This window comes from Lonchura striata, chromosome 6 (genome assembly GCF_050655825.1).
Source record: "Lonchura striata isolate lonStrDom1 chromosome 6, ASM5065582v1, whole genome shotgun sequence".
Taxonomy (NCBI): Eukaryota; Metazoa; Chordata; class Aves; order Passeriformes; family Estrildidae; genus Lonchura; species Lonchura striata.
This window is the reverse complement of record NC_140708.1, coordinates 22432073-22446581: the sequence shown is the minus strand read 5'-3', so window position 1 is coordinate 22446581 and position 14509 is coordinate 22432073. Positions and strand designations below refer to the sequence as shown.

Sequence of the window (14509 nt, the reverse complement as noted above, 5' to 3'; positions counted from 1 at the left end):
GGCCCTCCAGTGCAATCACGAAAAGACAGAGAGCTGCAGGACTAACACAGCAGGTAGCTCACAGCTACACCTGTCCCAACTTCTCTCAGCACAAGTGCCTTATCATTTGGTATCAGCATCTGAGGAAAATCACTGCTGGTCTCACTGTTCTAAGGGAAAATGATGCCCCTAGCTGTCAGGTGTGAAGAGAATGTGACTTCCTCAGCCACTATCAAAAAAATTGTGTAGGCAAGGGCATAACATTAAATCCATATTTTTAACAACAAATTATTGTAGGCAGCCTGGGAAGTACTGACAGAGGATGCAACATTAGAGCTGATAACCATATTACAAAACAGCCACCCTGCAGAACAGCACGTGACTTTGGATGGCAAAGAGTCAAGATTACTTAGACTCCAGTCCTAGCCATGCATGCAGTGCAGACGTAGACAGAGCAACAGGGACAGAGACCTGCAGAGTTTGACAGCGAGCATTTATAGCAATGTATCTGTCACATGGAACTCCCTGGCTAAAAGACAACCAACATATTGTAGCTGAAAACTTACCTTTTTCTTTTGAAGGCCTCCTCTTCCAGTAAAGGGGTCACTCCAGGATTCCTGAGCTGCCAGGACAGAGGACAAAGCACAAACCTCAGACTGTGAGCAGCTGGCTGCAGCAACAATTCATGTATGGTTTAGAACTTCCTTCAGAAGAAGGCCCTTTGTCTCCAATTCCCTTGTCATTGCATCTTTAGACTGTTTCAACTGAGGAACTTCAAATCCAGCTCACAGGCTCATGAGATGCTCTTGCATCCCCTTCCCTTTCTTAATTTCATTCTTAGTATCCTAGTGTGTGCACAGCCTTTATGAGGTGATGTCTGATCAGACTGAACTGGCACATACCCACTCCCACACAGGAAACTTTTTTCTAAACTACCTGAAGCTTTCTAGATTCTGTATAAGCTGCAGAAGTCAGTCTCAGAGTCTGGCCTGAACCTTGGTGGGGACCTTCATAAGTATGCACCTCACATTTCAGGAAGTTCTTTGGTTCCCCAGAGAATCTAGCACTCTGGTAGCACAGCAAGAGCTATGCTACAGTGAGAGGGTTTCTCACAGGAATGCTCATGGTGGCAGTCCAAAGCAATACAGGCTGCTCTGATAAAGGCAGAGAGATTTAGGGGTGGGTTCCTTTCTAAAATTATGTTCAGAACCAAAGTTTAGCAAACTTTGCTGACTGTGAAATAGAAGGAAATAGATTTAACCAGTAAATGCTTTCGGAGCAGAGGGGTGTCTCAGCAGATGCTTCTGTGGTACTCTAACCTCACTCCAGGTAATTTAAAATCCATCAGACAACATGATATCAAAAGATATCACTCTTCATTCTGCAAAGGTCAAATTGCAACTACCTTGTCTGCTGCTGTTCTGTAAAGGTGCCCGCATCTTTAGACAAAACCCCAGTATTAATAACCTCAAACCCATGAAACAGGAATAATCTGTGAGAAAACAGAGGAATTCTATGGGGGCAATATCAGAATTGCTGGAGCTCAGAGCCACACTTAATGAGCTACTGATCCTGAACTGAGCTTTAAAAATCACAGGGGAAAGATGGAAAAGGTGCTTCATTACTTTAATTACCTTTATTATTAAAATTTTGGCAGCCTCTTTTTGCCCTCCCTTTTCCCATGATTTCAAGACTTGCTCTCTGATGAGTTTGGATCAGAAGTTTAATTAAGTTGGCACCTATTTCTAGCTTGGGGATTCTGTGCCCTAGAACTCAGCTGGCCCCCACTCAGTCTGTGGCCCAGCAGTCCTTGGCACTATTCCAACCCAGTGGCACTCAGTATCCTCACTGGAAACAGCTATTTAAATTATACTCTTTAAGCCAGGCACTTAATCATCAGACATGAGAGACAACAGACCCTGGTGCATTTTGATGGAGTGAAATGCTATCTTCCCTATGCTAGTTGTGAAATAGGATTTATCACCATCCCTGAAATAAGTGCCCCATGGCAGCAGTCTCCAGCAATGCCTGTCCTAGAAAAAACAAGACTATCAGAGGCTGGAATCAGGGATTATCCCAGCCAGAAAGGAGATGAGCCAACATGTTGTCCTTCTCCCTGTCCCTGACACTCTCAGGATCTTGGAATTTCTGCAAGTGGAGGTGTCTGTTCATTGTGTCAGCAATAATGCTCATGAGCTGTAGATACTATGTTCAGGAATTTCCAAAACAAGCAACTTTAGCTAGTCAGATTGAGTGATTTTACAGTCCCTTTGTCCCTTTTCAGATTAAGAAAAATACAAATCAAAACCAGAACAATAATAGCAAGCAAGAAAGCACTCTCAAGGAAGCCAGTTTGCATTGCTGAACCAAGCATGCCATACATTGATGCTAAAACTGGGGGCACATGCTGCCAAGGAGAAGGGAATTTCTCAGTAGTGAATTCCTGAAGGGCATCTTCAGCCTAAAGAAGTGCTTGAAATCACTGCAGTGGAATCATCTTCCCTTACCAGGGAGAAACTGAGCTATTTTGTTTCTCTGCTGAACAGACAACTCCCACTCCACGCAGCCAGACTGCTTGGGGATGTAAGTGCCTGTAAGTACTTGGATTTCCTAAATAAAGCTGTGAGATTTGTGCCTGGTAGATGGTTGTGCCAAAGAGCAGTAATCAGAACAATGACAGACCACAAAGACATTAAGCCTTACCCCACTGACAATGTAGAACATAACTACCTTCCAACACCAATGAATCCCAAGGAGAGAAATCAGTACAAAGTATCAGTCAGAAAACCCCTTGGGTCCAAATTTTCTCCTACAAACTAATATTCAAAGCCAAACCTCACCCTTTAACTAAAGCCAAAAGGGATTTCCAGTTTCCCTTGGAAAAGAGCCCCCAGATTCTGCTTGGGAAGCTCTTCTCTGCCACTGCTTCTGCTGGGACTCCACCTCTTCCAAACCACAGGAGGAAAGCACAAACAAAACCATGCACAAGGCTGGGAGAGTGACAGGGAGAGATGAATTACAACCACTGGCCTGCTCCTTACCTAGAGAACCAAGACAGGAAAACTGTCTGCTTCCCTATCCTGCTGGCCCAGCAACTGCCTGAAAAGACAGAGACTGAAAATGGTCTAATACCTCCAGAACTGGAGGGAAATAGAGAAGGAAGAAGTGGGAGACCTTATTTTCTGTACCCAAAATCATGAGAAATAGCACAGTACTTTTATTTCACTTCCAATATCCCCAGCTGTCATTTACTAGTCCCCAGGACAGGTATGTTCCCTACCCCACCTGTATAGCTCCCTAGGCATGCAGGGAACAACAAACAGCAGTGAGCATGCATGCATGCATGCACACACAACGAAACATGCATTTCACTGGAAGCAACAACATTGCCTTCCCCACAGGTCTGGAGGTTTCTCTGGGTACTACCTGCATGATCCGTGTGGGGATCTAGCCAAGGGAAGAAACCTGAAAATCAAGGCAGGGTGGAAAAGGCATAATCACCAACAGCATCAATTCAGTGAGTAATTTCACTGGACTACTATACCAAAAACCTTTTCAGGAAGGAATTTGTCCAGCTGTAGCTTAGAGGTTTTGGTGTGTAGTCCCCACAAACTTCACACAGTGGGATTTGCTATTCTTGGATAACACAGGTCAGCAAAGGATTTCAGGTGAAGGCAAACATCATAGCCTCAGTTCCTTCACTCTCAGCATACATGTGGCTTGGAGAAGCATCTACTCAAAAATCTATGGATTATCAGCCTTATTGTTAGGGATTTCCATAGCCTGGCTAAGCCTGTCCCTTGAGACAGTAAACAGAGAATTAATAAACACCAGCTATTCCAGGAAATAGAAGGAATACCTATCCATGGAGAACTAGGTCCAACAATACTCTTTCTATTCATCATGCTAGCAAGGACTTCACACAATAGACGGGACTCAAACTATAGACGCAGAGGGGTCTAAAACACTGCAGAGAGGAATCAGAAGTGATTCCCAAATCAAGCCCTCTATGACAACAGGAAGAAAATGGTAGCACTAGAGCACAGCAGACAGATGAATTTAATCCTGAAGCTAAATAAAGAATATCTCATGGACAGGAAAGCTCTCCCACCATTTCATTACACTTCTAATGTAAGTTGCTTGAGCAAGGGCGAGATGAGCAAACCTTCCATCAAGCGTTCCATGGGAACCACCACCCCTTTCCATCAGAGCAGATGCCTTTGGAGGAGATGACTATTCAGGGTGCTCTGAGGCCCTGAAGAGACATCATCTTGCAAACACAACCTGGTGTTGTGTTGTTCAGAGCAACTGAGCAGGCTGAAAGAAGCTGTCACCATTGTTGTCTTTCACCACCACAGCAAGACTCAGCACTCTCTGCCTGTAAGGTTTGCCTCAACATCACATCCAGCCTTAATGGAGACAGACCAGACCTCAGAAGATCCATGTCCATTACACACTGGAAACCCCAGCTAGGCTTGTCCTGGACACACAAGTCACACAAGCAGTACTTACCCGTGGGAGGAGGAGGAATGGCTGCTGGCAGTGGTTTAGTAGATGGGGCTCCTGGACCTCCCTGAGGATAACCCATGTTCATGGGGCAGCTGAAAGGTGGTGAAGAGAAGTCTAGAGGAGACTGGCTTGCCACAGGGAGAGGGCAGGCTGCAGGAAGCTGAGATGATGGGACTGAGGCTGGAGTGAAGAGGGCAGGTCTGGGTGCTGGAACACCAGGAGATGTCATGGGCATCAACTGTCCTGGCAGAGAGGGCTGGCTGGAGAAAGGAGCAGGACCAACAGGTCTAACTCCCAATGGTCCAAATGGCTGAGACTGTGACACAGCTACAGACAACAAAGAGAGTGTATCAGCATCACTTGTTTCACGTGCCAACTACTCATAACACTATCCTTCTTGGTAATAAGCCTTCCCTTCTTCAAGCCATGCCCTTTAATATCCGTGCCCCCCTAGCCCAGGCTGTATCAGTGAAACTGCCACCAAACCAGCTGTGGCTTTTCCACCCCAATATATGCTTAGTATCAGCACATATGCAGCAACAGTTACTAAAACTACATCTGTCAGAAGCACTGAGAAAGCCTTTTAGACAGCTGACTTGCTCCCAATAGGCCTGTGAAGAAAAAACTAGAGCAGCCACCCACATTGAAGGCTTTAGTCCCAGAGAACCTAGAAATGGAGAAAACTATCTGACAGTGCTTACCTGGCCCTGAGACAGGTGCTGGATTCAAGCCCAAGTTGTACTGTGGATAAGGGTGCCCTCTGGAATAGACACTTGTTTGTGGACCCGTGCTGGCCTGGGGAGGGGCAACGTGGTGAGGTGTCACAGACATGGCTGGCACTGGCTGAGGTGTGAAGAGGGAAGGCACTGAAGGCTGAGGTGGTGCTGAAGGGGCAAAGGATGATGGATAGTTGGGCTGCAATTAAAAAACAAAGAACATGCAAATGGCCGACATTCATATGCATACGTAATACTGGCAGATGCAATTTCTATCCCTGTCACTTTTCAGGCAACAGAAGCTGCTGCTGCTGCTGTTGGTGCCCTGAATGCACTTGATCAAAGGCCTTTCCGATCACATAATTTGCTCGACAATATGAGCACCACACTCTTCAGAGTACCCTCCAGCTCTCAAAAGGATTAGTCCTCAGGAGCAAGTTGACATATAATGACTTCCTGGAAGCACAACCAGGAGGAAATAATGAAGGAACAATTATGGAATAATAGAGGTTGGAAGCAAAACTTTGCAAAGTCTTGTGCAAGAACTAAGATGAAGCCATGAAGCCATACTACACTAATTTTACTAAGATATCAGGGTAAGATGAGCACAGGAAAATTACACCAGCCCCTTTCACCCTAAGATCTGAGATCTCAGTGCATCACTACACCTATAACATTCTCTTCCAGTGACTGCTTGTAGGACAGGGCTTTGTGAAAAGATGCCAGACAGCTTACTTTTGGATCGTCACAGAGCTTGCATTTGCTCCAGTGAAGGTCATCAATGAGAATTCCTCAATGTCTACAGTTTATGTCATCTCATACTACTTCATATGCCTTCCACAACCCAGTAGCCTTCCACCCTCTTCCCAAGCCATGAACACCTGAGTTTAGGGCCTACCTTCTCTGGATGTCTGGGACCTGCTTTGTGGGCTGCTCCTTCAAGGATGGAACCACCCTTGGCTGCTGTGGGCTTAACGACCCCTACATTGACACGAGTGTAGGGAAAAGGGGGTGGCTGCTGATTACCCATGTTCTCTCCTTGAGCATGAAAGAGCCGGTCTCGGAGCTGTTCAATCAGGAGCTGAAACAAACTATGCTTTAGAAGAATTGGAAAATACTGAGGAGGCATTTAAAGTAGACCCTGACCTAAAGCACCATGAATCAAACTGCAAAACTAACCATGTCCCCAACAGTCATGAGGAAAAAAACCTCAACAAATGGAAAATGACAATCCAGGACATCACCTGCCATACTATCAGGCAGATGAAGGCTCCCTGATTCTTCCCCCAGTCTTTATATTATTCCCTCCCCAACCCCTACCCACATTTAGGCACTAGATGAATTTATTTCAAACTGCCAGGTGACCTCCTCATTTGGGGGAAACACAGCACCTTCCTCTACCATCTAATTTCAAGAAGAGAAGCAGCTTCCCTAACAAGCTGGTTCCCAATGTTGTTCTCCATCAACCATTTTACAGTTCTATAACTCTTTCCTTTTCCTTGAATCAAAAGCACTACAAAGAAAATGCAAATATTCCATATCCTGGAATTCCTTCTCCCCTCCCCCTTTATTCTCAAGTTAGCATAACTAAGGTGAAACTTTAAGTCCTGATGCATGACAAAAACCCAGCTCTCTCTCATACAATTTCCCTCCCTATATTACTCTTTCCCACAACAGCTTGCTGCTCACTCACCTCTTTAGAGCTGCTGGGTAGGTAATTCATTGCAGCTGCCAAGCATCCTTGTGATGCCAGGAGATTGGCATACTGGGTGATTTGTTCTGCCAAGACAGGGCCTGGTGCTGGTCCTGCTGTGCCTCGGAGCATCTCAGTGGACCTGCTCAGCACCATCACCTTTTCTATAAGATCCTGAATAATCCAGGGGGAAGGAAGAAATAAGATTACTCAGAATCTGACTAGTTTACTGGTCCATCTCATGCTGAGACAATACCAGATGGCTTTCCCCACTTTCAGTAACATCAGGGCCAATGTGGACAGAAGTTACTCCCCCTCTGCACCAAATACTGTCACTGATGACCATTTCCTCAGATGCACTTGGAGAAAAACAGGAACCAGGAAGCAAACCCTGGTTTACTTAAAGAAGACATTGCTTCTTTAATAGTAAGGGAAAAAAAGAAAATCAGAAGCCACAAGGTTGTTTCAAACAACTGTGTCATTTTACTAGGAAGCTACTATTGTTACAGGCAATCAACTTGGAAGAGCAAGGCTTAAAACCATACCAAGAGAAATTCACTAGAAAAAACTAGTACTGCTGGCAAAAGGACCAGAAGGGTTTTAGTTACTCAAAACTCCTTCAAATCATAGAAATGAAAGCAGTGTTTACAGCTGTAGAATGAAACATGCTGATATATGGGAATCAGGAGGAGGCCAGTTTCAGAAACAACCAGGAGTGCTGAAGATGCCTTTTTGTTGCTTTTACTCAGTAGTGGGATTTCAAAACCTGGGAACTCTGTAGCAGAGGGCATAATCTGCAGATATCCAAGTGTAAAACTAGTCTAGCTCATTGTCTAGCAAGTGACAGACACAACAGGACTGGACTTAGTGACCTAGCCAGGACTGGTTTAAGTGTAACAGATTACTGAGATTAACTCAGTTGGTCAGAGCATGGTGCTGGTAATACCAAGGTTGTGCGGTAGATGGGATTCATATGGGCCCATATGGGCCATTCACTTAAGAGCTGGACTCGATCCTTGTGGGTCCCTTTCAACTTGGGTTATTCTGTGATTCTGTGAAATAATCAATAGGAATGAAGAAAGGGAGATAACAATGTTGACTTAGAAGTCCTGATCTATCTGCAAGGTGTGACTTCCCATATGTGATCATTCTACTTGCAGTGGGAATATCATGATCCAGACTTCATCTTATTTTGCTAAGGCTGCTCTGAAGGTACAGCTGGTAACTGCAGCATTAAGTTATACAGGACAAGCACAGCAGCAAATGTATCCTGGTAAAAAAGAAGGTATAGCTCAAACTTCCCTGACCAAGAGGAAGCTCAGTGATGGCATCAGTATGTGAGGCAAGTAACTCCTGTCCACAGCTGGATTTATGTGCAAAGTAAACACACAAACCCTGATTCAGAGTGCAAGCCTCCTTTCAAAGTAGGCCCATTATCCAGTCTAGAAGGAGACCTGTCCACTGGAAGCCAAATACCCTAATGGGAAAATGCAAACAGTTCAGGGCTACCAGACTGGCCTAAAGAGGAGTCAAACCAACATCATAGTGCCTGTACCTGTAGGGCAAGGGGTGATGAAGTCTCATGGTTTTTTACCCAGCATTCCACCAGCCTCTCCACATTGCCTGATGAGATATAGCAGAGGCAGGCATCATTGGACAGGGCTGCATCTCCCTCTGACTCCAGGCGGGCACCCAGCATGTCTAGAGAGGAAGAGATGTAGCCAACACTTAACACATTCTCCTTTGGAAGAGCTCGTTAACCCCAGTGCTTTAAAAATGCACCTAATTAGAATAATAGAATAATTTAGAACAGGAAAGAACATTAAGATTGAGTCTTACTATAAACCTAGCACTGCCAAGTCCCAGTAAATCAAGATTTTAAGTGCCACATATTCTTGTTTTTTAAATAACTTCCAGGGATGGTGACTCTACCACTTCCCTGGACAGCCTGCTCCAAAGCTTGACAACCTGTTGAGTGTAGGTGGTTTTCCTAATGCCCAATTCAAACCTCCCCTGGTGCAACTTGAGGCTGTTTTCCTCTTCTATCACTTGCTATTTCAGAGAAGTACAACCTCCTTTTGGGTAGCTGTAGAAAGCAGTAAGGTCCCTCCACTCCTTCTTTTCTCCATGCTTAACATCCCCAGTTCCCTCAGCTGCTCCTCATAAGACTTGGGATCTAGACCCTTCACCAGCTCCATTGCATAACTGTTGAATAACAGAGAAATGGGAAGGAAACCAAGAGCAAACCTGGTTGAAAAAAATTTTTTCTACATCTGCCAATTTTTATGTCTGCCCAAACACATAAAAGAAAGAAATGACAAAAGAATTTAGTGAAAAAAAAATCCAACACTTTTTTTTTCAATTTCCAAAAGAGGTGTGGGAATCTCCAGGCAACTGTAGGGTGCTGAAACGTGTTTTAGGTGGAATTAAGCCCGCTGGACCTTTTACTGCAAATGAAATGCCCTACTCTATGGAATAAAAATCACCCTCTTCATGACTCAGCCTAGGGATAGCACCTATCCTGTTTTTTTTCTATGCTACTTCTAGAGGTCACAGGAAATACCCACACAGACAAGTTTACACCATGATTCTCAACTACAGTGTGCACCTATCACTCTCCTAACTCAACAGTCCACACTTATTTAAGTTCCAGATAACTGTAACGACTAAGAAGTGGTTCCTTTTCTTAAGTCTATCCACTTCTTTCTGTAAGCAGCCCAGAGGTACCCTCTGCAAGAGAAATTATATCAAAACATAGTATACTGCATACCACAGAGATGAGTGTAGTCTTCCTGCTTTGAGTATGTTAACAAGATGGCCAGTGCCTCCTTCCAGCTCTGTAAATCACACGTGCAAACAATATCTTGCCAGTTCTGCTGCACAATGCAGGAAAGCAGCTGTAAGGGAAGCAGAAGGCCTGACAGTCACTGAAGAAAAAGATAAGCTGACAGTCTAAACAACAGCTCACTTTCAAACATGCTTTCCACCATGCAGAGACTACCTCACTGTACATTAAGGCCCAACAATCTCAGCATCCCAATGTTAACAGTAACTGGAACCTGATGCCTCTAAGGAAAGTAAAAAAGCCCAAGAAAGCACTTAAAAGAATATGGAAACAGCCGCACTAGACAAGAATCAAGATCTAACGCATATCTTGTTTCAGAGCAGCTGGTATCAATGACTGGGAGTACAGTGTTAAGATATCCCAACCTTTGTTACACTTCCCTGTTTGTAAATTAACAAGCTATGAACTTCCTAGTTGAGTTGCAAAGGGGCCATATGCACCACAGGCTGCAAGCATGAGAAGCTGAGACAGAAACCATGAAAAAAAAGGAATAGAGTACAAAGACATACTGTGTAGATAAGATTGTCATAAAACTACCAAGATATTAGAGTAAATGCAATAGGAGATGCACAGATTCTGCTTACATTCTACTTCCTTCATTGAAGAAAAAGCATTTCCACATATATTCAGAGAAACATTTGGCAAGACAGTGCACACCTTCCCCTGCTCACTGTGTACACAAAACCATCACTTACCACAGAGAGGTTTGTTTTCCGCTTGGCAAAGTAGCGCTTCTGGGTTTCCTTTAGGAGGTTATCCCCACCAGCTATAGCTAAGATGATGGCATCAGCAAAGCGCTCTGCTCGCATGCACAGCTCCACTGCACCCTCAAAATTCCCCAACAAAAGGGCCTGGCTGATGAGTCCATCTGTATCTACAGAGGTGAGAAGCAAAGTCAACCCCAAGAGTCATCACTCAGAAGCATTGATGATGCTTGTTTTAAAGAGTAGTCAGTAAAAAGCAGTAACAGTGCAAAGAAAATTTGGAAACTCAAAAAAAAGCCACTGAATTGACTCTAAGTCTTCCATCATCTAGAAGATTCTTCTATATTTTTAATGGGTCTCTCACCTGGGAGAAGTGTTTCTATGCTCAATGCGATATGCTGCATAACATTTGAAGGGGTCATATGTTTTAAAAGTATCCATCTGCTGGAGTGAACAAGATTCCTTCTGGTCTCTAAATTTTCTGGGCTTCCCTCCTCTCCCCTTTTCTTAAAAGGGCAGATACACTCTTTATGAAACATACCTTCTGTGACAGGAATCTCCAATATGCTCATATTCTGTGGGATGAGGTTATCAAAAAAGGCTGAAGAGGAAGAAACAGCAGCTACATCATCGCTGGAATTCATCAAAAGCTGTGCAAAAAGTGAAAGAGCTTATTTCATTCACTGCACACATATATTCTACCCAAAACAGTTCAGTGGATTACAGGGTGGGATGGGGCTGCTCTCCATTTGGTTGTGCATGCTCATATAAATCTAATTTCAATTTGGAAACTCCTGTCACTGCACAATAAATCTGCACAGTTTCACAAGGGAAGCAACAAGAGCAGTGCTGCAATTGGCAAAGCTTAGGAGATTGATGGTGCAAGACATGCAATACCAACAGCACTGCTGGGCAGCATTCGTCAACTCAACAGTCAGCCCTTGAGCAAGCTGAACTATTTTAGATGGAACAGAGACAAGAACAACAAGTAAAATCTGTAAATAACAGGTTGGATCACAGCCAAGTGTGGTACTTTACTGAAATGCAGAACACAATTGCAACTCCTAGAATATCTCAGCCAGTGTTTGAGGCTTGTGAAGATGATTACTAATCAGAGGATATAAATTTTAGATACCTCAGAGGAGAAAAATTTACAGTGAACCAGGCCTTGGAAGGCATCTGAAGATTGACATCCCAAAATTATGTGAAAATTCATTCCAGAGGATAGAGGTGAAAAAGAAAGAAAAACCACAGCAGAAGCTGCACAGAGGAAATCCAGAACAGTAGATTCAAGTTAAGCTGAGGTGAGGCTAATTGTATCACTGAAGAAATCAACACAGGTGAAGCAAACCTTATTGCAGGAATAACAGCCAAGAGTTTTTCATTGTTCATTGGTTAGTTTTAAAGCCAGAAGGGAAATTATCATTTAGGCTGACCCTGTGAGGGTCTGACAGGCCTGTGAACTGCCCTCTGCAATGCCAGCATTGAGCCCGAGTTGTGGCTGGAATTAGACCTTCCAGTTCATTCTGCCCTCCTCTGCTCTCCCAAGCTGGCAAGATGTAGAGGACATACCTGATCTGGTGCAGCATTTGTATCACCTGCCTCAGGAAGGGGCTGTTTATCTGGGATCCCATTACTCAAACATGAGGCAATCTGGAAAAGTAAGACACACATAGAATAAAGCAAAGTAAGCACCTGGACAGCAAAACTACCAAGAGACTGGCAAGTCTCAGACACAATTCCCTGAACTCTTTCACCTGTTTGAAAACTTCCACCTCACCCTATTCCTGGCTGGCTGCCTATCAGTGACTATTCATCCTTTTCAGAGCATTAGCCATCAGTACTATGCCAGACTGTCCCCACCTGTCACCTTCTTCCTGGTTGAAGAATCCCCTGAGATAGAGAGCTGAATGCTAAAAGAAGCTCTCACAACTGCACTGTTGCTGAACACTGCCCAGTGCACCAACAACTGAAAGCAAGATAACTGGGCTCAAGATCCCTTTGGCTTGATTCAGTACAGCTACAGTTACACCCTTACAAGTGCTTGCATTTGCTTTGTAGTAGGGTATACTTCATGTGACTCCCAGCTGAAATTTCACACACTTTGGTCATTTGTGTGCTATGAGATCACCTACTCAGTTCCAGCAGGACCCTACAACTCCCCTGCAGCAGCTTTAGTCCTGTAAAGGTTTCTATCTATTGAAAATACCCCTTACCTTTTTTTGCAGATCCTCTTTACTGTAGCCCAGCAGCTTGAGAAGTTTAGCCCTTGCCTCCTGCTCCAAATTCACCTGAGTGCCAATGGATATTAAAAAGACAAAAAAATATGTAAAATCATAGACATCTATACACTGACAGCAGCAAATTTCAGAGCTCAGTTTATAGATAAAGAATTCAACTATGAACAGTCCACTTTGTAACTACTCTGTAAAGATGTATGGAATTTAAGTTACAATCATGATAAAAGGGCAAAACTCAAGTTTGCCACAGTTACAACTGAGGTACAACTGTGTATCAAGACCATGACTGTATACATACCTAGTGTACTTGGTCATTAATTCCCTGGATAGTCTAGGAATTGCCAAGCTAATCTCTTAATAAAGAAAATTGATTGATTTGAATCTGGATGAAACTCAGACAAGGTGGTTGCCTGAATTGCTAGCTGGCTTCACAAGAATTAGTTAACTGTTACAGAAGCTCCCTGGGTGAGGATTTCAGACACTCCCCAAAATTCCCACAGGCAGCACACAGTCAAAATGGCAGGCACTATTTATATGCTTTAATGCATGATTTACATTCTGCAATGAGAATCTGTCTCAGTTAAGTCCCATGCTGCTTCTTCTACATAAATGATCAAACTGTACATGTATAAGATACTTGTAAAGAGTCCATTTCAGAAGCTGTTCCTGCAGAAGTAGGAATGTGCTGCAGGACACTTTTCTACAGAAGCCTAGTTTATAGTTTAAGATAGTCAATTGTAATACATGTTTATGTGCTGAAGCAGTCTCTCGGGAGCACACACCAGATGGATTATAAAAGGTGACAAAAAATGACAGATTGATGGGTCTCATTTAATGCAACTGAAGACATTGTTGCAATGGAGACCACTTTCACCACCTAGGTTGACAGCTGGCCATCCTGTTCAAGATTCCCCACTCAAATATAATAAAATGGCAAGTATCTCAATATTTTGCCCTCCACACAGTCTGCTACAAGTGTCTGTAACCCACTGCCAAGACTAAGCTCTGCCTCTTCAGAAGGACAACTTCTTATTACCAAACTCTCATGCTACCAAATTGTCCATGAAGGCTAGTCAGTCCTCATGCCAGCACAGCTCTCTCCTTAGTTCTAGGGCATGTCATTGTCCATTCAGATTTCACCTTGAAAAATAATAATGTACAGCTCCACAGGTTGCGGGCAGATATATTTTGGTAGTGTGTTGAGATGAAAAGATCCTGTTTCAGGAAGCCCAAATAAGTCCACTGAAAAGACCATTCCTAATGAAAACCAAGACAATCTCCAGCACCTCAACTTTCTTTAGAAAAATAATAAGCATATTCATTCAAATCCATTTTATATTTTAAAGAACAGGAATATAAAGGGCTAGAGAGGACCATATTCTATCCCAGGATCATAGTAGAACTGACCTCTGTATTTCACCACAGCCATCCTACCTTCAAGAAGTTCCAAAGGTTCTCCTCAAATGGCAACTTGGCTGTCTGGATCTTGCCCTGGCAGTAATCAAGGAGGTTCCCTGACTGCAAAGCCATCTGCAGCTCCTTGGATCGGAGTAGGAATTCAGTTTCAGTAGTGACTTGACTGATGAATACCTGGTGTGGGTAAGTCTGCTGCATTTGCTGTCCAGGAGCTTTGGTAAGACCAAAGGTAATCAGTTTTCCTCCAAACTGAGAATGACAGAGGGAGACACAGTAAGTATTCTTATAAACAAAGGTAAAAGCTACTCAGAGTTCTTCATTTAGCAAGGCAGACCCAAGCTCCAGCAGTGATCATAAGGAACCCAAGAGTTTAGTGTGCATGGATGGGATGAGCACTGAGGGAGGTC

General features: G+C 43.8%; 1 protein-coding gene across 3 annotated transcripts in view; it reads right to left on the bottom strand.

The window, feature by feature from the left end:
• The window catches only part of SEC31B (SEC31 homolog B, COPII component), a 35028-nt gene that overhangs the window by 5240 nt on the left and 15279 nt on the right, over positions 1-14509 (bottom strand). For 2 of the 3 annotated variants that reach the window (XM_085582476.1, XM_085582477.1), the window contains exons 11-23: positions 14121-14351; positions 12663-12737; positions 12019-12099; positions 10988-11096; positions 10438-10616; positions 9668-9794; positions 8453-8598; positions 6898-7071; positions 6103-6285; positions 5190-5403; positions 4492-4815; positions 3406-3444; positions 546-601 (exon numbers count right to left, since the gene is read on the bottom strand). In XM_085582476.1, coding sequence (XP_085438602.1) covers positions 546-601; positions 3406-3444; positions 4492-4815; positions 5190-5403; positions 6103-6285; positions 6898-7071; positions 8453-8598; positions 9668-9794; positions 10438-10616; positions 10988-11096; positions 12019-12099; positions 12663-12737; positions 14121-14351 — 1938 coding nt within the window. The remainder of the gene's footprint in view (positions 1-545; positions 602-3405; positions 3445-4491; positions 4816-5189; positions 5404-6102; positions 6286-6897; positions 7072-8452; positions 8599-9667; positions 9795-10437; positions 10617-10987; positions 11097-12018; positions 12100-12662; positions 12738-14120; positions 14352-14509) is intronic. The other variant, XM_085582478.1, reaches the window with a different exon arrangement.